This window comes from Leucoraja erinacea, unplaced genomic scaffold (genome assembly GCF_028641065.1).
Source record: "Leucoraja erinacea ecotype New England unplaced genomic scaffold, Leri_hhj_1 Leri_615S, whole genome shotgun sequence".
NCBI classification, from domain to species: Eukaryota; Metazoa; Chordata; class Chondrichthyes; order Rajiformes; family Rajidae; genus Leucoraja; species Leucoraja erinaceus.
In genome coordinates, this window is record NW_026576526.1 from 62501 (window position 1) to 85284 (window position 22784).

The 22784-nt window shown below is 53.7% G+C and overlaps 1 protein-coding gene across 1 annotated transcript in view; it reads left to right on the forward strand.

Moving 5' to 3' along the window:
* LOC129694310 (vigilin-like) overlaps positions 1 to 22784 on the forward strand; it is a gene marked incomplete at its 3' end in the record, with an annotated part of 85359 nt that overhangs the window by 61074 nt on the left and 1501 nt on the right. Inside the window, exons 16-23 of the mRNA XM_055631014.1 lie at positions 56 to 274; positions 4143 to 4281; positions 7392 to 7522; positions 10752 to 10856; positions 13859 to 13993; positions 14880 to 15023; positions 16488 to 16667; positions 20515 to 20631. Of these exons, the coding sequence (XP_055486989.1) occupies positions 56 to 274; positions 4143 to 4281; positions 7392 to 7522; positions 10752 to 10856; positions 13859 to 13993; positions 14880 to 15023; positions 16488 to 16667; positions 20515 to 20631 (1170 nt within the window). The remainder of the gene's footprint in view (positions 1 to 55; positions 275 to 4142; positions 4282 to 7391; positions 7523 to 10751; positions 10857 to 13858; positions 13994 to 14879; positions 15024 to 16487; positions 16668 to 20514; positions 20632 to 22784) is intronic.

The window sequence follows — 22784 nt, forward strand, 5'->3', positions numbered from 1 at the left end:
TTCGGCGAGGCCCCGGTTCACACCCCTCCCCCCCCGTTGCCGTCTCTCCCCGCAGGACAACGTGATTGAAGACCTGATGGTGGTGGAGCCCAGGTACCACCGGCACTTTGTGGCGCGGCGCGGCCAGGTGCTGCGGGAGATCGCCGAGGAGTACGGAGGAGTGACGGTCAGCTTCCCCCGCACCGGCGTGCAGAGCGACCGCGTGATGCTCAAGGGGGCCAAGGACTGCGTGGAGGCGGCAAAACGACGCATACAGGAGATCATCGGGGACTTGGTGAGAGTCGTCAACGGTGGGGGTGGGGTGGGGTAGAGGGGGGGAGGGTTTGCCACCGCCATTCAATATGATCACGGCTGATCATCCAACTCAGTATCCCATCCTTGCCTTCTCTCCTCCATACCCCCTGATAAAGCACACGACATTGGGGGTTCAGTATTGATGTGGATAGAGAACTGGCTGGCAAACAGGAAGCAAAGAGTAGGAGTAAACGGGTCCTTTTCACAATGGCAGGCAGTGACTAGTGGGGTACCACAAGGCTCAGTGCTGGGACCACAGCTAGTCTAACATCGGTAGTGGGGAAAGTGCTAGAGTCAGTTATTAAAGATGGGATAGCAGCACATTTGGAAAGTGGTGAAATCATTGGACAAAGTCAGCATGGATTTACGAAAGGTAAATCATGTCTGACGAATCTTATAGAATTCTTCGAGGATGTAACTAGTAGCGTGGATAGGGGAGAACCAGTGGATGTGGTGTATCTGGACTTTCAGAAGGCTTTCGACAAGGTCCCACATAAGAGATTAGTAGACAAACTTAAAGCACACGGCATTGGGGGTTCAGTACTGATGTGGATAGAGAACTGGCTGGCAAACAGGAAGCAAAGAGTAGGAGTAAACGGGTCCTTTTCACAATGGCAGGCAGTGACTAGTGGGGTACCGCAAGGCTCAGTGCTGGGACCACAGCTATTTACAATATATATTAATGATCTGGATGAGGGAATTGAAGGCAATATCTCCCAAGTTTGCGGATGACACTAAGCTGGGGGACAGTGTTAGCTGTGAGGAGGATGCTAGGAGACTGCAAGGTGACTTGGATAGGCTGGGTGAGTGGGCAAATGTTTGGCAGATGCAGTATAATGTGGATAAATGTGAGGTTATCCATTTTGGTGGCAAAAACAGGAAAGCAGACTATTATCTAAATGGTGGCCGATTGGGAAAGGGGGAGATGCAGCGAGACCTGGGGGTCATGGTACACCAGTCATTGAAGGTAGGCATGCAGGTGCAGCAGGCAGTAAAGAAAGCCAATGGTATGTTAGCTTTCATAGGATTTGAGTATAGGAGCAGGGAGGTTCTACTGCAGTTGTACAGGGTCCCGGTGAGACCACACCTGGAGTATTGCGTACAGTTTTGGTCTCCAAATCTGAGGAAGGACATTATTGCCATAGAGGGAGTGCAGAGAAGGTTCACCAGACTGATTCCTGGGAGGGCAGGACTGTCTTATGAAGAAAGACTGGATAGACTTGGTTTATACTCTCTAGAATTTAGGAGATTGAGAGGGGATATTATAGAAACTTACAAAATTCTTAAGGGGTTGGACAGGCTAGATGCAGGAAGATTGCTCCCGATGTTGGGGAAGTCCAGGACAAGGGGTCACAGCTTAAGGATAAGGGGGAAATCCTTTAAAACCGAGATGAGAAGAACTTTTTTCACACAGAGAGTGGTGAATCTCTGGAACTCTCTGCCGCAGAGGGTAGTCGAGGCCAGTTCATTGTCTATATTTAAGAGGGAGTTAGATGTGGCTAAGGGGATCAGAGGGTATGGAGAGAAGGCAGGTACGGGATACTGAGTTGGATGATCAGCCATGATCATATTGAATGGCGGTGCAGGCTCGAAGGGCCGAATGGCCTACTCCTGCACCTAATTTCTATGTTTCTATCATGGCTGATCATCCAACTCAGTATTCCATCCCTGCCTTCTCTCCATACCCCCTGATCCCTTTAACCACAAGGGCCACATCTAACTCCCTCTTAAATATCGCCAATGAACTGTGTGGCCTCAACTACCTTCTGTGGCAGAGAATTCCACAGATTCACCACTCTCCGTGTAGAAAACACCCCAACGTCGGGAACAATCTTCCTGCATCTAGCCTGTCCAACCCCTTAAGAATTTTGTTCAAGAAGGAACTGCAGATGCTGGAAGATCGAAGGTACACAGAATTGCTGGAGCGGGTGCAGCAGCATCTATGGAGCGAAGAAAATAGGCGACATTTCGGGCCGAAACCCTGAAGGAAATAGGCAACGTTTCGGGACGAAACCCGGAAGGGTTTCGGGCCGAAACGTTGCCTATTTCCTTCGCTCCATAGATGCTGCTGCACCCCCTTAAGAATTTTGGAAGTTTCTATAAGATCCCCCCTCAATCTTCTAAATTCTAGCGAGTACAAGCCGAGTCTATCCAGTCTCTCTTCATATGACAGTCCTGCCATCCCAGGAATCAGCCTGGTGAACCTTCTCTGTAATCCCTCTATCTAGCTCTCTCTTGGGGGAGTCCAGAATCAGGGGCCACACACACACAGTTTAAGAATAAGGGGTCGGCCATTTAGAACGGAGACGAGGAAACACTTTTTCTCACAAGCGAGTTGTGAGTCTGTGGAATTCTCTGCCTCAGAGGGCGGTGGAGGCCGGTTCTCTGGATACTTTCAAGAGAGAGCTAGACAGGGTTCTTAAAGATAGCGGAGTCAGGGGATATGGGGAGAAGGCAGGAACGGGGTACTGATTGGGGATGATCAGCCATGATGACATTGAATGGTGGTGCTGGCTCGAAGGAGCCGAATGGCCTCTCTACTCCTGCACCTATTATCTATTGTCTATTGAATGACGGTGCTGGCTTGAAGGGGCCGAATGGCCTACTCCTGCACTCATTGTCTTTGTCTATTGAATGGTGGTGCTGGCTCGAAGGGGCCGAATGGCCTACTCCTGCACTTATTGTCTATTGTCTGTTGAATGGTGGTGCTGGCTTGAAGGGGCCGAATGGCCTCCTCCTGCACCTATTGTTCACACATTTCTATGTCTCTAGTTCTTGGTTCCTTGGTCCTCCAAAATATTCCAAATGGAATGTAAACTGGAGGTGGTGGAAGGGAGGGCTTAAGCCAGAAAGGGTTATTGGGAAGAAAGAGCTACTTTAAATGTAGTTGCATCTGGTTGGGTAACTGTAGTTGTGTGGAGATTATTCCATGCTTTAATTGAGCGGGGGAAGAACGAATTACTGTACACGTCTGTCTTTGTAGCTGGGATCATAAATTGGATCGAATGCCCTCGTCTGCTCCTAATTGGTTTGGGTTTGGTGTAGGTCTTGTAGTCTTGGTGGCCGATTGTTCCTGAGAGATGCCGCCTGGCCCGCTGAGCACCGTGTGTCTCCGCTTGCTCTGATCTTGTACAGGGTCTTGGTGAGACCACACCTGGAGTATTGCGTACAGTTTTGGTCTCCTAATCTGAGGAAGGACATTATTGCCATAGAGGGAGTGCAGAGACGGTTCACCAGACTGATTCCTGGGATGTCAGGACTGTCTTATGAAGAAAGACTGGATAGACTTGGTTTATACTCTCTAGAATTTAGAAGATTGAGAGGAGATCTTATAGAAACTTACAAAATTCTTAAGGGGTTGGACAGGCTAGATGCAGGAAGATTGTTCCCGATGTTGGGGAAGTCCAGGACAAGGGGTCACAGCTTAAGGATAAGGGGGAAATCCTTTAAAACCGAGATGAGAAGAACTTTTTTCACACAGAGAGTGGTGAATCTCTGGAACTCTCTGCCGCAGAGGGTAGAATGGCCTCTACTCCTGCACCTAATTTCTATGTTTCTATGTTTCTATGATCGCTGTTTGTTTCTCTGCCACAATAAAGGAAATTCAATTCAATTTAGTTGAGGCCACACAGTTCATTGGCTATATTTAAGAGGGAGTTAGATGTGGCCCTTGTGGCTAAGGGGATCAGGGGGTATGGAGAGAAGGCAGGTACGGGATACTGAGTTGGATGATCAGCCATGATCATATTGAATGGCGAATGGTGCAGGCTCGAAGGACCGAATGGCCTCTACTCCTGCATCTAATTTCTATGTTTCTATGATGACCGCTGTTTGTTTCTCTGCCACAGGAGGCCCAGGTGACCCTGGAGTGTGTGATCGCCCAGCGCTTCCATCGGGCGGTCATGGGACTCAAGGGATCCAAGGTGCAGCAGATCACCCGCGAGTTCGACGTGCAGATCAAGTTTCCCGAACGCGATGACAACCAAGGTACCCCTTCGATGGGCCGAATGGCCCCCTGCAGCTGAAAAACCCATAGTTTAGTTTAGAGACCATATACATTATGTGCAGGGGCATGCGTACATAGACATTCACAGAAACATAGACAATAGGTGCAGGAGTCCTACGCTGGGCTCCCTCAATAGGGAGGGAGTGCAGAGAAGGTTCACCAGACTGATTCCTGGGATGTCAGGACTGTCTTATGAAGAAAGACTGGATAGACTTGGTTTATACTCTCTAGAATTTAGGAGATTGAGAGGGGATCTTATAGAAACTTACAAAATTCTTAAGGGGTTAGACAGGCTAGATGCAGGAAGATTGCTCCCGATGTTAGGGAAGTCCAGGACAAGGGGTCACAGCTTAAGGATAAAGGGGAAATCCTTTAAAACCGAGATGAGAAGAACTTTTTTCACACAGAGAGTGGTGAATCTCTGGAACTCTCTGCCACAGAGGGTAGTTGAGGCCACTTCATTGGCTATATTTAAGAGGGAGTTACATGTGGCCCTTGTGGCTAAGGGGATCAGGGGGTATGGAGAGAAGGCAGGTACGGGATACTGAGTTGGATGATCAGCCATGATCATATTGAATGGCGGTGCAGGCTCGAAGGGCCGAATGGCCTACTCCTGCACCTAATTTCTATGTTTCTAATAGCAAGTATGTCCTTCCTCAAATTAGGGGACCAAATTGTTATAAAGAGGTTGTGCAAGAATGGAAGAAGGGTCTCTATGCCTCCTTCCCTCCGGAGATGCTGCCTGTCCCGCTGAGTGATGATCAGCCATGATCACATTAGAAACATAGAAACATAGAAAATAGGTGCAGGAGTAGAGGCCATTCGGCCCTTCGAGCCTGCACCATTCGCCATTCAATATGATCATGGTTGATCATCCTACTCAGTATCCCATCCCTGCCTTCTCTCCGTACCCCCTGATCCCTGTAGCCACAAGGGCCACATCTAACTCCCTCTTAAAAACATAGAAACATAGAAAATAGGTGCAGGAGTAGAGGCCATTCGGCCCTTCGAGCCTGCACCGCCATTCAATATGATCATGGCTGATCATCCAACTCAGTATCCCATCCCTGCCTTCTCTCCGTACCCCCTGATCCCTGTAGCCACAAGGGCCACATCTAACTCCCTCTTAAATACATAGAAACATAGAAAATAGGTGCAGGAGTAGAGGCCATTCGGCCCTTCGAGCCTGCACCACCATTCAATATGATCATGGCTGATCATCCAACTCAGTATCCTGTACCTGCCTTCTCTCCATACCCCCTGATCCCCTTAGCCACAAGGGCCACATGTAACTCCCTCTTAAATATAGCCAATGAACTGTGTGGCCTCAACTACCCTCTGTGGCAGAGAGTTCCAGAGATTCACCACTCTCTGTGTGAAAAAAGTTCTTCTCATCTCGTTTTAAAAGATTTCCCCCTTATCCTTAAGCTGTGACCCCTTGTCCTGGACTTCCCCAACATCGGGAACAATCTTCCTGCATCTAGCCTGTCCAACCCCTTAAGAATTTTGTAAGTTTCTATAAGATCCCCCCTCAATCTCCTAAATTCTAGAGAGTATAAACCAAGTCTATCCAGTCTTTCTTCATAAGACAGTCCTGACATCCCAGGAATCAATCTGGTGAACCGTCTCTGCACTCCCTGTGCAGACTTCCAATGGCATTTTGGTGCCACTCCCCAAGTGTGGCCAATCTGATTGAGCGGCACGGCAAGCCGTGAATGGCATCTCTCCGGGGAGTCCAGGGCTCCATTTAGGGTGCGTTTTTCAACCTCGTTAATGAGGCCGAGAGCCTCGTCTACGTAGGATGATGTTTGTTTCGCAGCTTCTCCGTTCTAACCACTGCTCGTGGGACCAAGAGAGTCTTTCGAAGTCGAACTGGCTTACCGGACGGAGACAAACAACGATCAAACCGTGCCGCAGCGGGTAGAGAGACCCGGGTTTGATTGCTGTCTGTGTGGAGTTTGCACGCGGGTGCTCCGGTTTCCTCCCATGTCCCAATAAACAATAGGTGCAGGAGTAGCCCCGTGGTCAACTTTCCCCCTCAGCCAGGAATCAGTCTGGTGAACCTTCTCTGTACTATCTCTATGGCAAGAATGTCTTTCCTCAGATTAGGAGGCCAAAACTGTACGCAATACTCCAGGTGTGGTCTCACCAAGACCCTGTACGAACCATCCCAAAAATAGACTCCAAAAAAGCTGGATCTTTGTGGGTCAGGCGGCATCTGTGGAGAGAAGGTACAGGTGACGTTTCGGGTCGTGACATAGAAACATAGAAAATAGGTGCAGGAGTAAGAGGCCATTCGGCCCTTCGAGCCTGCACCGCCATTCAATATGATCACGGCTGATCATCCAACTCAGTATCCCATCCCTGCCTTCTCTCCATACCCCCTGATCCCTTTAGCCACAAGGGCCACATCTAACTCCCTCTTAAATATAGCCAATGAACTGTGTGGCCTCAACTACCTTCTGTGGGAGAGAATTCCACAGATTCACCACTCTCTGTGTGAAAAAAGTTTTCCTCATCTCGGTCCTAAAAGATTTCCCCTTTATCCTTAAACTGTGTGTGACCCCTTGTTCTGGACTTCCCCAACATCGGGAACAATCTTCCTGCATCTAGCCTGTCCAATCCCTTAAGAATTTTGTACGTTTCTATAAGATCCCCCCTCAATCTTCTAAATTCTAGCGAGTACAAGCCGGGTCTATCCAGTCTTTCTTCATATGAAAGTCCTGCCATCCCAGGAATCAGTCTGGTGAACCTTCTCTGTATTCCCTCTATGGCAAGAATATCTTTCCTCAGATTAGAGAGACCAAAACTGTACGCAATACTCCAGGTGTGGTCTCACCAAGACCCTGTACAACTGCAGTAGAACCTCCCTGCTCCCTTCGATATTTCCCTGATCGTCGTCCCCTTTGATCCGCCGTTTTCACGCCTCGCCCCTTCCCATATCTCCCTCCACCCCCGGACTCTCAGTCCAAAGAAGGGTCCCGACCCGATAACGTCGCCCGTTCCTTCTCTCCAGAGACGCTGCCCGTCCCGCTGAGTTGAGTCCGCCCCCTACTCCTAACCCTGCCGTTGCTTCTTACCCGTCGAACAGGCGCGGACCCCCACCCTCAGGAGAATGGCGACCTGAACTCTGACCTCCGGGAGACGGAGCACGCACCCAGGAAGTGCGACGTCATCGTCATCTCCTCCCGGAAGGAGAAGTGTGGAGGGGGCGCGACTGCAGTGATGCATTGTTGGTACGTCCCCGTCTTCCCACCCCCCCCCTCTCTCCACCCCCCCCCTCACACCCCCCTCACACAGGATCTACGGGACCCTCCCTCGCCCCCTCTCCATGTCCATTCCTCTCATCCCCCCCCTCTCTCCACCCCCCCTCTCTCCACCCCTCCCCCCACCCCCCCTCTCTCCCCCCCCCCCTCTCTCCTACCCCCTCCCTCTCTGTCCCCCCTCCACCCCCCCCCCCTCCACTGTCCCCCCCCCCTCTCTCCCTTCCCCCTCTCTCCTCCCCCTCCCCCCACCCCCCCCCTCTCCCCCCCCCCCCCCCTCTCCTCTATGTCCCCCCCCCCCCCTCTCTCCCCCCCCCCCCCCCTCCTCCGCCCACCCCCCCCCCTCTCCCTCCACCCCCCCACCACCTCTATCTCCCACCCCCCCCCTCTCTCCACATCCCCCCCCCTCTAGTCCCCCCCCCCCCCCCCCTCTCCCTCCACCCCCCCCTCTCTACGTCCCCACCCCCCCCTCTCTCTCCACCCCCCCTCTCTATGTCCACCCCCCCCCCTCTCTCCTCTCCCCACCCCCCCCCTCTCCACCACCCCCCCCCCCCCCTCTCTCCACCCCCCCCTCTCTCCACCCCCCCCCCTCTCCACCCCCCCTCCTCCCCCCCTCTCTGTCCACCCCCCCTCTCCCCCCTCTCTACTGGTCCCCACTCCCCCCCCCCCCCCCCTCCACCCCCCCCCTCTCTCCCCCCCTCCTCGTTCCCCCCCCCCTCCCTCCCTCTAGGTCCCCCCCCCTCTATGTCCCCACCCCCCCTCTCTCCACCCCCCCCCCTCTCCCCCCTCCCTCTCCCCCCCCTCCCCTCTCCTCCACCCCCCCCCTCTATGTCCCCACCCCCCCTCTCTCCCACCCCCCCTCTCTCCACCCCCCCCCTCTCTATGTCCCCACCCCCCCTCTATGGTCCCCACCCCCCCCTCTCTACTCCCCGCCCCCCCTCTCTACTCTCCCCCCTCCCCTCCTCCCCCCCCCCCCTCTATGTCCCCACCCCCCCCTCTCTCTCCACCCCCCCCCTCTATGTCCCCCACCCCCCACTCTTCCCCCCTCTCTACGTCCCCACCCCCCCCTCTCGGTCCACCCCCCCCCTCCTCTATGTCCCCTCTGTCCCCACCCCCCACCTCTCCACACCCCCCCCCTCTATGTCCCCACCCCCCTCCCTCCACCCCCCCTCTCTCCACCCCCCCCCTCTCTATGTCCCCACCCCCCCCTCTATGTCCCCCACCCCCCCCCTCTACGTCCCCCCCCCCCCCCCTCTCCCACACCCCCCCCCACCCCCCCCCCCCCCCCTCACCTCCACCCCCCCCCCTCTATGTCCCCACCCCCCCCTCTCTCCCACCCCCCCCCTCTATGTCCCCACCCCCCTCTCCTCCCACCCCCCCTCTCTCCACCCCCCCCCCTCTCTATGTCCCCCCCACCCCCCCCCTCTCTCCCCCCCCCCTCTCGGTCCCCCCCCCCCCCCTCTCATGTCCCCCACCCCCCCCCCCTCTCTCCCCCCCCCCCCCCTCTCTCCACCCCCCCCCTCTCCCCCCCCCTGTCCCCACCCCCCCCCCCTCTCCCCCCCCCCTCTCCCTTCCCCCCCCCCCCTCTCCACCCCCCCCCCCTATGTCCCCACCCCCCCTCTCTATGTCCCCCCCCCCCCTCTCTCCACCCCCCCCCCTCTATGTCCCCCCACCCCCCCTCTCTCCACCCCCCCCCCTCTACTCCCCCCCCCCCAACCCCCCCTCTCTCCACCCCCCCCCCCCTCTCTCTATGTCCACACCCCCCCCTCTCTATGTCCCCACCCCCCACCCCCCCCCTCTCTATGTCTCCCACCTCCACCCCCACCCCCACCCCCCCCCTCCTCCACCCCCCCACCCCCTCCTCCCACCCCCCCCTCTCTATGCCCCCCCACCCCCCTCCCCCCTCTCTCTCTCACCGCCCCCCCCTCTCTCTCCACCCCCCCCCCCTCTCTATGTCCCCACCCCCCCCCTCTCTGCCCCCCCCCCCCCCTCTCTCCCCCCCCCCCCCTCTCTCACCCCCCCCTCTCTCTCCACCCCCCCCCCTCTCTATGGTCCCCACCCCCCCCCTCTCTCCACCCCACCCCCCCTCTCCTCTCTCCCCCCCCCCCCCTCCCTCTACGTCCCCACCCCCCCCTCTCCCCCCCCCCCCCCTCTCTATGTCCCCACCCCCCCCTCTCTCCACCCCCCCCCTCTCTATGTCCCCACCCCCCCTATCTATCTCCCCCCCCCCCCCTTCTCCACACCCCTCGCTCTCCTTAACTTTTTTCTAAAACAAAAAATAAATTTGAATCATTTATGTACAATAATATGAAGAAGATACAAAACAATATCAACAAACCCACCACCACAACACAAGCAAAACAATTATCATAAGTGATTGGAGCAGAATTAGGCCATTCGGCCCTTCAAGTCGACTCCGCCATTGCTGATCCAACTCTCCCCCTAACTCCATTCTCCTGCCTTCTCCCCGTAACCCCCTGACACCCGCACTAATCAAGAATCTATCTGTCTCTGCCTTAAAGATATCCACTGACTTGTGGCCCTCCACAGCCGTCTGTGTGGCAATGAATTCCACAGATTCACCGCCCTCTGGCTGAAGAAATGCCTCAAGGAGCATCGTTTAATTCTGAGGCTGTGCCCTCTGCTGTTGGACTCTCCCACTAGTGGAAACATCCTCTCCACATCCACTCCATCCGGGCCTTTCACTATTCGGTAGTTAGTTTCAATGAGGTTTCTCCCCCCCCCCCCCCCCTTCCGTGCTACCCCCTTGCCCCCCACCCCCCCCCCCCCCTCCCGGAAGGAAGTATCCTTTATTGTCATTCAGACCTTTCAGTCTGTGCGAATTTTTCGTGCCTTGCAGCCATAACATAGAATAAAATAACAGAACACACACTTAACACAATTTAACATCCACCACAGTGAATCTACCAGGCACCTCCTCACTGTGATGGAAGGCAAAAGCCTTAAAGTCCTTGTCTCTTCCCTCCTTGTTCTCCCTCTGCGTTGAGGCGATCCAGGCTTCCGATGTTGTGACTCCCGACGGGTCCCCGCGGCTGAATCCGAGCTCCGCGCACGGGCCGGTTCAAACTCCGCGGCCCGGGGCGGCCCCTGCCTATCGCAGTCACGAGAAGTATACGTTGATACTTATCGTAGAGCGAATCTAACGCAGCTTGTTTGAACCTTCCTAGGCCCTGGTCCCCGTCACCCTGGACCTGGAGGTTCCGTTCGACCTGCATCGGTACATCATCGGGCAGAAGGGCAGCGGTATCCGCAAGATGATGGAAGAATACGAGGTGCGTGCAAGTCCAAGTTCGTCGGTGATCGGCGGAGCAGAATTAGGCCATTCGGCCCATCCAGGCTACTCCGCCAGCTGATCTACCTTCGATTGAACCCAGCATCTGCAGTTCTTTCCTACACATTCCCCCCCCTCCACCCCCCCCCCCCCCCCCCCGGACAGCGCATGTTCCCTCTCGAAAGACCGCCAGGCGCCATTCATCCGTGTCGTCCTGCACAACAGCACCACCAGGTGGCACAGAGTCGTACTGTAGCTCAATATATACTGGATCTGTGGAAACATCAAATCTACAACCAAAAAAAGACATACAAACATAGAAACATAGAAACATAGAAATTAGGTGCAGGAGTAGGCCATTCGGCCCTTCGAGCCTGCACCATTCGCCATTCAATATGATCATGGCTGATCATCCAACTCAGTATCCCGTACCTGCCTTCTCTCCATACCCCCTGATCCCCTTGGCCACAAGGGCCACATCTAACTCCCTCTTAAATATAGCCAATGAACTGTGGCCTCAACTACCCTCTGTGGCAGAGAGTTCCAGAGATTCACCACTCTCTGTGTGAAAAAAGTTCTCCTCATCTCGGTTTTAAAGGATTTCCCCCTTATCCTTAAGCTGTGACCCCTTGTCCTGGACTTCCCCAACATCGGGAACAATCTACCTGCATCTAGCCTGTCCAACCCCTTAAGAATTTTGTAAGTTTCTATAAGATCCCCTCTCAATCTCCTAAATTCTAGAGAGTATAAACCAAGTCTATCCAGTCTTTCTTCATAAGACAGTCCTGACATCCCAGGAATCAGTGCTGGAGTAACTCGGTGTGGTCAGGCAGCATCCCTGGAGAACATGGTTACGTGATGTTTCAATAGACAATAGATGCAGGAGTAGGCCATTCGGCCCTTCGAGCCAGCACCATTCGCCATTCATTGTGATCATGGCTGATCGTTCCCAATCAATAACCCGTGCCTGCCTTCTCCCCACATCCCTTGATTCCACTAGCCCCTAGAGCTCTATCTAACTAACTCTCTTAAATCCATCCAGTGACTTGGCCTCCACTGCCCTCTGTGGCAGGGAATTCCACAAATTCACAACTCTCTGGGTGAAAAAGTGTTTTTTTCTCACCTCAGTCTTAAATGACCTCCCCTTTATTCTAAGACTGTGTGTGTGTGTGGCCCCTGGTTCTGGACTGGCCCAACATTGGGAACATTTTTCCTGCATCTAGCTTGTCCAGTCCTTTTATAATTTTATATGTTTCTATAAGATCCAAGCTCGGGATTCCACAGACTCACCACTCTCTGTGAGAAAAAGCGTTTCCTCGTCTCCGTTCTAACGGGCTTGCTCCTTATTCTTAAACCGTGTGTGGCCCCTGGTTCTGGACTCCCCCCCAACGTCGGGAACATGTTTCCTGCCTCTAGCGTGTCCAAACCCTTAATAAACTTCTGAAGTCTGAAGAAGGGTTTCGGCCCGAAACGTTGCCTATTTCCTTCGCTCCATAGATGCTGCTGCACCCGCTGAGTTTCTCCAGCTTTTTTTTGTGTAACCTTCGATTCTCCAGCATCTGCAGTTCCTTCTTAAACCCTTAATAATCTTATATGTTTCAATAAGATCCCATTTCATCCAGGTTCAGGAATAGCTACTTCCCCACAGCCATCAGGTTATTAAACCTGGCTCGGACAAAACTCTGATTATTAATAACCCATTTTCTGTCATTTGCACTTTACCAGTTTATTTATTCATGTGTGTATATATTTATATTATGGTATATGGACACACTGATCTGTTCTGTAGTCAATGCCTACTATGTTCTGTGTGCTGAAGCAAAGCAAGAATTTCATTGTCTAAGACAGGGACACATGACAATAAACTCACTTGAATTTGAACGCATCCTTCTAAACTCCAGAGTATGTTGTACAGGGTCTCAGTTGTACAGGGTCTTGGTGAGACCACACCTGGAGTATTGCGTACAGTTTTGGTCTCCAAATCTGAGGAAGGACATTATTGCCATAGAGGGAGTGCAGAGACGGTTCACCAGACTGATTCCTGGGATGTCAGGACTGTCTTATGAAGAAATACTGGATAGACTTGGTTTATACTCTCTAGAATTTAGAAGATTGAGAGGGGATCTTATAGAAACTTACAAAATTCTTAAGGGGTTGGACAGGCTAGATGCAGGAAGATTGTTCCCGACGTTGGGGAAGTCCAGGACAAGGGGTCACAGCTTAAGGATAAGGGGGAAATCCTTTAAAACCGAGATGAGAAGAACTTTTTTCACACAGAGAGTGGTGAATCTCTGGAACTCTCTGCCACAGAGGGTAGTCGAGGCCACAGTTCATTGGCTATATTTAAGAGGGAGTTAGATGTGGCCCTTGTGGCCAAGGGGATCAGGGGGTATGGAGAGAAGGCAGGGATGGGATACTGAGTTGGATGATCAGCCATGATCATATTGAATGGCGAATGGCGCAGGCTCGAAGGGCCGAATGGCCTACTCCTGCACCTAATTTCTATGTTTCTATGTTTCTAAATGCAACCACCCCACGGATAGGTCTATGTAGAAACATAGGTGTAGGTTTGGAGTTGGCTTTAAGAACATTTTGCTTCCGAGGTGCACTGACACTATTTCATTCCAGCTGTCATCAGCCAACTGAACCATCCTATCAACCAGAGTGGTCCTGAGCTACCATCAACCTCATCAGAGACTATCTTGAATCGGACTTTATCTTGTACTAAATGTTATTCCCTTTATCCAGTATCTGTACACAGAACCTCCGACATTGTCCCCACCTCCAACGGGACCTTATAAGATCCCCTCTCATCCTTCTAAACTCCAGAGTATACAAGCCCAAACGCTCCATTTTCTCAGCATATGACAGTCCCGCCATCCCGGGAATTAACCTGGTGAACCTACGCTGCAGTCCCTCAATAGCAAGAATGTCCTTCCCCCATGACCTCCGGACTGTCGAGCCACCTTTACCTGTCTGTCTGTCTGTTTGTCTCCTCCGCAGGTGAACATTGCTGTGCCACCTCCGGACCAGCAGTCGGACCTGATCAAGATCACCGGCTTGACGGCAAACCTGGAGCGGGCGCGGACCGGAGTCCAGGAGCGGGTCCGGGAGCTGCAGGCAGAGCAGGAGGACAGGGTAGGTCCCGCCCCAGCTGAACGCAAGCGCGGGGCCACACACACCGTTCACCCATGTAATAAAGAACTGCGCAGATGCTGATAAAATCGAAGGTAGACACAAAATGTTGGAGTAACTCAGCGGGTGCAGCAGCATCTATGGAGAGAAGGAAATAGGCGACGTTTCGGGTCGAGACCCTTCTTCAGACTGATGTGGGGGGTGGGGGGAAGAAAGGAGGAGGCTGGGGAGTCAGGGGATATGGGGAGAAGGCAGGTAGGGATACTGAGTTGGATGATCAGCCATGATCATATTGAATGGCGGTGGAGGCTCGAAGGGCCGAATGGCCTACTCCTGCACCTAATTTTCTATGTTTCTATGTAAGGCAGGAACGGGGTACTGATTGTGGATGATCAGCCATGATCATATTGAATGGTGGTGCAGGCTCGAAGGGCCGAATGGCCTACTCCTGCACCTAATTTCTATGTTTCTATGTAAGGCAGGAACGGGGTACTGATTGTGGAATGTCGGCCATGATCACATTGAATGGCGGTGCAGGCTCGAAGGGCCGAATGGCCTACTCCTCCTGCACCTGTTGTCTATTGAGACTTACTGTAAGACTAGTGGGGGAGCTGGGAAGGGGAGGGGAAGGGGAGGAGAAAGCAGGGACTACCTGAAATTGGAGAAGTCAATGTTCATACCACTGGGGTGTAGATTACCCAAGTGAAATGTGAGGTGCTGCTCCTCCAATTTGTGGTGGGACTCAGTCTGGCCATGGTGGAGGCCCAGGACTGAAAGGTCGGATTGGGATTGGGAATGGGAGTGGGAGTTGAAGTGCTGAGCCACCGGGAGATCAGGTTGGTTATTGTGAACCGAGCGGAGGTGTAACGTTGAGATGATTTTGCTCCAGGCTTTACGGGGCTTCAAGTTGACCCTCTCTGTCGACCCCAAGTACCACCCAAAGATCATTGGAAGGAAAGGAGCCGTCATCTCGCAGATACGGAAGGACCATGATGTCAACATCCAGTTCCCCGACAAAGGAGATGAAAATCAGGTAACACCGACCACCCCCGTCTGAGGATCAATCGATCGATGACGACGTTTGCTCAACACAGAGGGTGGTGGGTGTATGGAACGAGCTGCCGGAGGAGGTAGTTGAGACTGGGACTATCCCAACGTTTCAGAAACAGTTAGACAGGCACATGGATAGGACAGGACAGGTTTGGAGGGATATGGACCAAACGCAGGCAGGTGGGACTAGTGTAGCTGGGACATGTTGGCTGGTGTGGGCAAGTTGGGCCTGTTTCCATGCTGTATCACTCTATGGCTCGGAGGAGGGAGAGGAGAGGAGGTCGGTGGGAGATGGAAGGAAGTCATATTTGAGGGAGAGGGGGTCGGAGGGGGAGGAGAATCGGGGGGGGAGGAGGGTGAGGGGGTTAGATGGAGGGAGGAGGGTCGAGTGTGAGGAGTCGGGGGTGGAGGGGGTTTGAGGGGGTCAGAGTGAGGAGGTCGGTGGGGGGGATGGAGGGGGAGGGGGGTGAGGGGGTCAGAGTGAGGAGGGTCGGTGGGGGGGATGGAGGGGGGAGGGGGGTGAGGGGGTCAGAGTGAGGAGGTCGGGGGGGAGAGGGGGGATGGGGAGGGGTTGATCGGGTCAGGGTAGGTCGGGACGGATGGGTGGGAGGGGGAGGTGGGTGGAGGGGTCACAGGGTAGGAGGGGAGGGGGTCAGGTGGAAGGAGATGGGGGAAGGGGTCAGAGGGAGGAGGTCGTGGGAGATGGAAGGAGTCATATGGCGGGAGAGGGGAGGGGGGGTGAGGGGGTTAGAGGGAAGAGGTTGGGGGGGAGGGGGTTGGGGGGGGTGGTGGGTGGGGGCTCACAGGGAGGTCAGTGAGGAGGGGGTCGGATGATGAGGGGGGGGAGGGGGGGTGAGGGGATCAGAGTGAGAAGGTCGGGAGGTTAGGGGTCGGATGAAGGGGGGGTGAGGGGGTCAGAGAGAGGAGGTCGGGGGTCAGGGGTCGAGTGGAGGGGTTGGGGGGTCACAGGGAGGAGGTCGGGGGTTAGGGGTCGGTTGGAGGGGGAGGGGGTGAGTGGGTCAGAGAGGGGGTCAGGGGTCGGTTGGAGGGGAGTGGGGGGTGAGTGGGGGTCAGAGTGAGGAAGTCGGGGGAGTCAGGGTCGGATGAAGGGGGGTGAGGAGGTCGGGGGGTTAGGGGGTCGGATGAAGAGGGGGTGAGGAGGTCGGGGGGGTTAGGGGTCGGATGAAGGGGGGTGAGGAGGTCGGGGGGTTAGGGGTCGGATGAAGGGGGGGGTGAGGAGGTGGGGGGGGGTTAGGGGTCGGATGAAGGGGGGTGAGGAGGTCGGGGGGTGAGGGGGTCGGATGAAGGGGTCGGGTGAGGAGGTCGGGGGGTCAGGGGTCGGGGGGAGGGGTGTGAGTGGGTCACAGGGAGAGGTCGGGTTCAGGGGTCGGCAGGAGGGATCAGGCCTGGGTTGACCGGGGCCCATTTTGCCCGCCCCCCTGCGCAGGAGTCGATCACCATCACGGGCTACGTGCAGAATGCCGAGTCGGCCAAGGAGGCCATCATGAAGATCGTGGCGGACCTGGAGGAGATGGTGAGCGAGGACATTAGCCTGGACCACCGTGTCCACGCCCGCATCATCGGGGGAAGAGGCAAGGCCATCCGCAAGATCATGGAGGAGTTCAAGGTGAGCTGCCCCCCCCCCCCCCCCCCCCGACCCCACTGCTCATTAGAGTTCATAAGGTAGTCGGTGAAGAATCAGGCCATTCGGCCCATCAAGTCCACACTGCCAGTCAACCAACGCTGATCTAAGTTCATAAGTGATAGGAGAAGAATCAGGCCATTGAGTCTACTCCGCCATTCAATCAATCGTGGCTGATCTATCTCTCCCACTCAACCCCCATTCTCCTGCCTTCTCCCCGTCACACACGCACTAATCAAGAATCTATCTATCTCCACCTTAAAAATATCCACTGACTTGTGGCCTCCACAGCTATTAATCCCACAGATTCACCACCCTCTGACTGCAGAAATTCCCCCTCATCTCCTTCCTAAAGGAACGTCCTTTAATTCTGAGGCTGTGCCCTCTGGCCCGAGATTCTCCCACTGGTGAGGGATGAACTGGGTCCTCTGGCATTTTCGGGGCAGCAACTCCACCCGCTGCGCCACCATGACACCCCTTATTGTGTTCCAGGTGCGATCTACCTCATTGGTGACCCTCGGAATATCCTTGATCAAACTTTGCTGACTTTACCTTGCACTGAACGTTACTCCCCTTATCATGTATCTGATTCAGATTCAATTTTAATTGTCATTGTCAGTGTACAGTGCAGAGACAACGAAATGCATTTAGCATCTCCCTGGAAGAGCGACATAGCAAACGATTTGAATAAATAATAATAAGTGTCCGGGGGGGGTGGTGATTGGCAGTCACCGAGGTACGTTGTTGAGTAGAGTGACAGCCGCCGGAAAGAAGCTGTTCCTCGACCTGCTGGTTCGGCAACGGAGAGACCTGTAGCGCCTCCCGGATGGTAGGAGGGTAAACAGTCCATGGTTGGGGTGAGAGCAGTCCTTGGCGATGCTGAGCGCCCTCCGCAGACAGCGCTTGCTTTGGACAGACTCAATGGAGGGGAGCGATCGAGGAACCGGTGATGCGTTGGGCAATTTTCACCACCCTCTGCAATGCCTTCCGGTCGGAGACAGAGCAGTTGCCATACCATACTGGATGCTCTGTACACTGTGGACGGCTCGATTGTAATCATGTGTTGTCTTTCCGCTGACTGGTTAGCACGCAACAAAAGCTGCTCACTGTACCTCGTTACACATGACAATAAACTAAAGGGCGGGGTGTGCCGGGAATCCGGGTTCGATCCTGGCTACGCGTGCTGTCTGTACGGAGTTTGCACGCCCCGCGCCTGCGTGGGTTTTCTCCGAGATCGCCGGTTTCCTCCCGCACTCCAAAGACGCACAGGTTTGTAGGTTATTTGGCTTTAATTATGTTAATTTAATAATTAAGTTTGCTGATGACACTGTGGTGGTGGGCCTGATCTCAGACAACGATGAGGTGGCTGATCTAGCACTCTGGTGCCAGGATAACAGCCTCCTCTTGAACATCAAAAAAACGAAGGAGCTGATCATGGACTTTAGGAGGGCACATCATCCGAGGACGTACACTCCATTGAGGATGAATGGGGATCCTGTGGATAGGGTGAACTGTTTTAAATATCTGGGAGTCCACATCTCTGAGGATATGACATGGGCATCACACGCCTCAGCACTGGTGAGTAAGGCAAGGCAGCGCCTTTACCACCTCAGGCAATTGAGGAAATTCAGAGTGTCTCCGAGGATCCTCCAGTGCTTCTACGCAGCGGCGGTGGAAAGCATCTTGTCCGGGAAACATTACCATCTGGTTTGGGAATTGCTCTGCCCAGGACAAGAAGGCTCTGCAGAGAGTAGTGCGTTCGGCCGAACGCACTATGAGAACTTCACTCACCCCCCTGCAGGAACTATACAACAGGAGGTGCAACTCCAGAGCAAATAAAATCATGGAGACCCCTTCCACCCCTGCAACGGACTGTTCCAGCTGCTACGGTCAGGCAAACGCCTCCGTTGCCATGCAGTGAGAACGGAGAGGTTGAGAAGGAGTTTCTTCCCAGAGGCCATTCGGACTGTAAACGCCTATCTCACCAGGGACTAACTCTACTGAACGTTTTTTCCTTCCATTATTTATTATGTAGAAGAATATGTGTGTTATGATTGTGTTTATAATTTGTTTGGTTGTTTTGTTGTTTGTCTTTTGCACAAAAGTCCGCGAGCATTGCCACTTTCATTTCACTGCACATCTCGTATGTGTATGTGACAAATAAACTTGACTTGACTTGACTTTGGTAAAAATTGCAAACTATCCCTTGTGTGTGTGTGTAGGATAGTGCTAGTGTGCGGGGGGCCGCTGGTCGGTCGGTGGGCAGCAGGGCCTGTTTCCGTGCTGTTTCTCTAAACAAGGGATTTATTAAAGACAGAGTTATGTATACAGTAGCTCTTAGTGCTAACGGAATCAAAGGATATACTCTCTAGAATTTAGGAGATTGAGAGGGGATCTTATAGAAACTTACAAAATTATTAAGGGGTTGGACAGGCTAGATGCAGGAAGATTGTTCCCGATGTTGGGGAAGTCCAGGACAAGGGGTCACAGCTTAAGAATAAGGGGGAAATCCTTTAAAACCGAGATGAGGAGAACTTTTTTTCACACAGAGAGTGGTGAATCTCTGGAACTCTCTGCCACAGGGGGTAGTTGAGGCCACACAGTTCATTGCCTATATTTAAGAGGGAGTTAGATGTGGCCCTTGTGGCCAAGGGGATCAGAGGGTATGGAGAGAAGGCAGGTACGGGATACTGAGTTGGATGATCAGCCCTGATCATATTGAATGGCGGTGCAGGCTCGAAGGGCCGAATGGCCTCTACTCCTGCACCTAATTTCTATGTTTCTATATGGGGAGAAGGCAGGAACGGGATACTGATTGGGGATGATCAGCCATGATCATATTGAATGGCGGTGCTGGCTCGTAGGGCCGAACGGCCTCTACTCCTGCACCTATTGTCTATGTTTAAACTAAACTGCGAATGGCTCGATTGTAATCGCGTACTGTCTTTCTGCTGAGTGGACAGCATGCAACAAAAGCTGTTCACTGTACCTCATTACACGGGACAGTAAGTTAAACTGTTTACAGGGCCTGGTCTTGCTTCCTAGGTTCTCAGCTACCCGTCCCCTGACTCAGTGCCTTACCAGTGACATTTCCCTCTCTCTCCCTCTCTCTCCCCTCCCTATTTCCCTCTCTCCCCCGCTCTCTCTCCCCCTCTCCCCTCCCTATCCCCCTCTCTCCCCCTCTCTCTCTCCCTATCTCCCTCTATGCCTCTATCTCTCTATCTCTCTATCTCTGTCTCTGTCTCTGTGTGTCTCTCTCTCTCTCCCCTCCCTCTCTCCCTTTCTCTCTCCCTCTCTCTTTCTCTCTCCCCTCTCTCTATCTCCCCTCTCCCTCTCTCCCTCTCTCTCTCCCTCTCCCCCTCTCTCCCTCTCTCTCTCCCTCTCTCTCCCACTCTCTCCCTCTCCCGCTCTCTCTCTCCCTCTCTCTCCCTATCTCCCTCTCTCTCTCCTGCTCTCTCTCCCTCTCTCTCACTCTCTCTCTCTCTTGGGCTCTCTCTCTCTGCTCTCTGCTCTCTCTCTCTCTCTCTCTCTCTCTCTCTCTCTCTCTCTCTCTCTCTCTCTCTCTCTCTCTCTCTCTCTCTCTCTCCCTCTCTCCCCCTCTCTCTCTCTCTCTCTCTCTCCCCTCCTCCCTCTCCTTCCCCCTCCTTCTCTCTCTCTCTCCTCTCTCTCCCCCTCTCCTCTCTCCTCCCCTCTCTCCATATCTCCATTTACTCTCTCTCCCTCTCTCCCTCCCTCTCCACCTCTCTCTCTCCCTCTTTCCCCCTCAATCCCTCTTTCTCCTTTCTCTCTCCTCCCCCTCTCTCTCTCCCCCCCCTCTCTCTTTTTTTTACAGGTGGATATCCGGTTCCCGCCACCGGGTTCGGACGAACCGAACCGCGTCACGGTGACCGGCCTCCCCGACAACGTGGACAACGCAATCGACCACCTCCTGAACCTGGAGGAAGAATATGTGAGTCCCCCCTACGCTCCCTCCCTCCATCCCTCCCTCGCCCGCTCGCTGCCCCACAACGGGATCCGGCAGCCGGAACGCGCTCGCTCCGTCTACCACCGCCGGAAACCGCGCCACATCGCGGACACTCCCGTCCCATCGCACAAACCTTTCCCCCCCCCCCATCCCCCTCCCCCCCCTCCCCCTCCCAACCTTCCTGTCCTTCCTCTCCTCCATAGAAACATAGACAATAGGTGCAGGAGTAGGCCATTCGGCCCTTCGAGCCTGCACCGCCATTCCATATGATAGAAACATAGAAACATAGAAAATAGGTGCAGGAGTAGAGGCCATTCAGCCCTTCGAGCCTGCACCGCCATTCAATATGATAGAAACATAGACAATAGGTGCAGGAGTAGAGGCCATTCAGCCCTTCGAGCCTGCACCATTCGCCTTTCAATATGATCATGGCTGATCATCCCCAATCAATAACCCGTGCCTGCCTTCTCCCCATATCCCCTGACTCCACTATCAGACACTGATCTGTTCTGTATTCATGCCTACTATATTCTGTTGTGCTGAAGCAAAGCAAGAATTTCATTAGTCCTATCTGGGACACATGACAATAATAGAAACATAGAAATTAGGTGCAGGAGTAGAGGCCATTCGGCCCTTCGAGCCTGCACCATTCGCCATTCAATATGATCATGGCTGATCATCCAACTCAGTATCCCGTACCTGCCTTCTCTCCATACCCCCTGATCCCCTTAGCCACAAGGGCCACATCTAACTCCCTCTTAAATATAGCCAATGAACTGTGTGGCCTCAACTACCCTCTGTGGCAGAGAGTTCCAGAGATTCACCACTCTCCACTGTCAGATTGAGGCCTAGTGCACAAATTGGAGGAACAGCACCTCGTATTTATCGCTTGGGCAGCTTACACCCCAGCGGTACGAACATTGACTTCTCTTAACGTTTCTCACAGGGAGTTGTGAGTCTGTGGAATTCTCTGCCTCAGAGGGCGGTGGAGGCCGGTTCTCTGGAGAGAATTCTTTCAAGAGAGAGCTAGATAGGGCTCTTAAAGATAGCGGAGTCAGGGGAGAAGGCAGGAACGGGGTACTGATTGGGGATGATCAGCCGTGATCACATTGAATGGCAGTGCTGGCTCGAAGGGCCGAATGGCCTCTACTCCTGCACCTATTTTCTATTGTCTATTCAAGTAGCCCTTGTTTTCCCTCTCTCTCCACCCCCTCCCCCTTCCCAGTTCTCTCACTGCCTCCGACTACATTCCACCTCTGTCCCGCCCCCTCCGCTGACATTGGTCTGAAACATAGAAACATATAAATTAGGTGCAGGAGTAGAAGCCATTCGGCCCTTCGAGCCTGCACCGCCATTCAATATGATCATGGCTGATCATACAACTCAGTATCCCGTACCTGCCTTTCTCTCCATAACCCCCCTCCTCTTCCCCTTAGCCACAAGGGCCACATCTAACTCCCTCTTAAATATAGCCAATGAAACTCTTGTGGCCTCACTACCTTCTGTGGCAGAGAATTCCACAGATTCACCACTCTCTGTGTGAAAAAAAAATTTTTTCTCATCTCGGTCCTAAAAGACTTCCCCCTTATCCTTAAACTGTGACCCCTTGTTCTGGACTTCCCTAACATTGGGAACAATCTTCCTGCATCTAGCCTGTCCAACCCCTAGCCACATCTAACTCCCTCTGAAGAAGGGTCTCGACCCGAAACGTCACCCATTCCTTCTCTCCAGAGATGCTGCCTGTCCCGCTGAGTTACTCCAGCACTGTGTGTCCCTTCATTGACTCCATCCGATCTAATTTCTTGTTTAAGAAGGAACTGCAGATGCTGGGAAAATCGAAGGTACACAAAAATGCTGGAGGAACTCAGCGGGTGCGGCAGCATCTATGGAGCGAAGGAAATAGGTGACGTTTCGGGCCGAAACCCTGAAGGAAATAGGCAACGTTTCGGGACGAAACCCGGAAGGAAATAGGCAACGTTTCGGGACGAAACCCGAAGGGTTTCGGCCCGAAACGTTGCCTATTTCCTTCGCTCCATAGATGCTTGCTGCATAGATGCTGCCCACACCTCACGCTGCCTCGGCAAGGCCAGCAGCATCATCAAGGACCAGTCTCACCCCCCGGCCACTCCCTCTTCTCC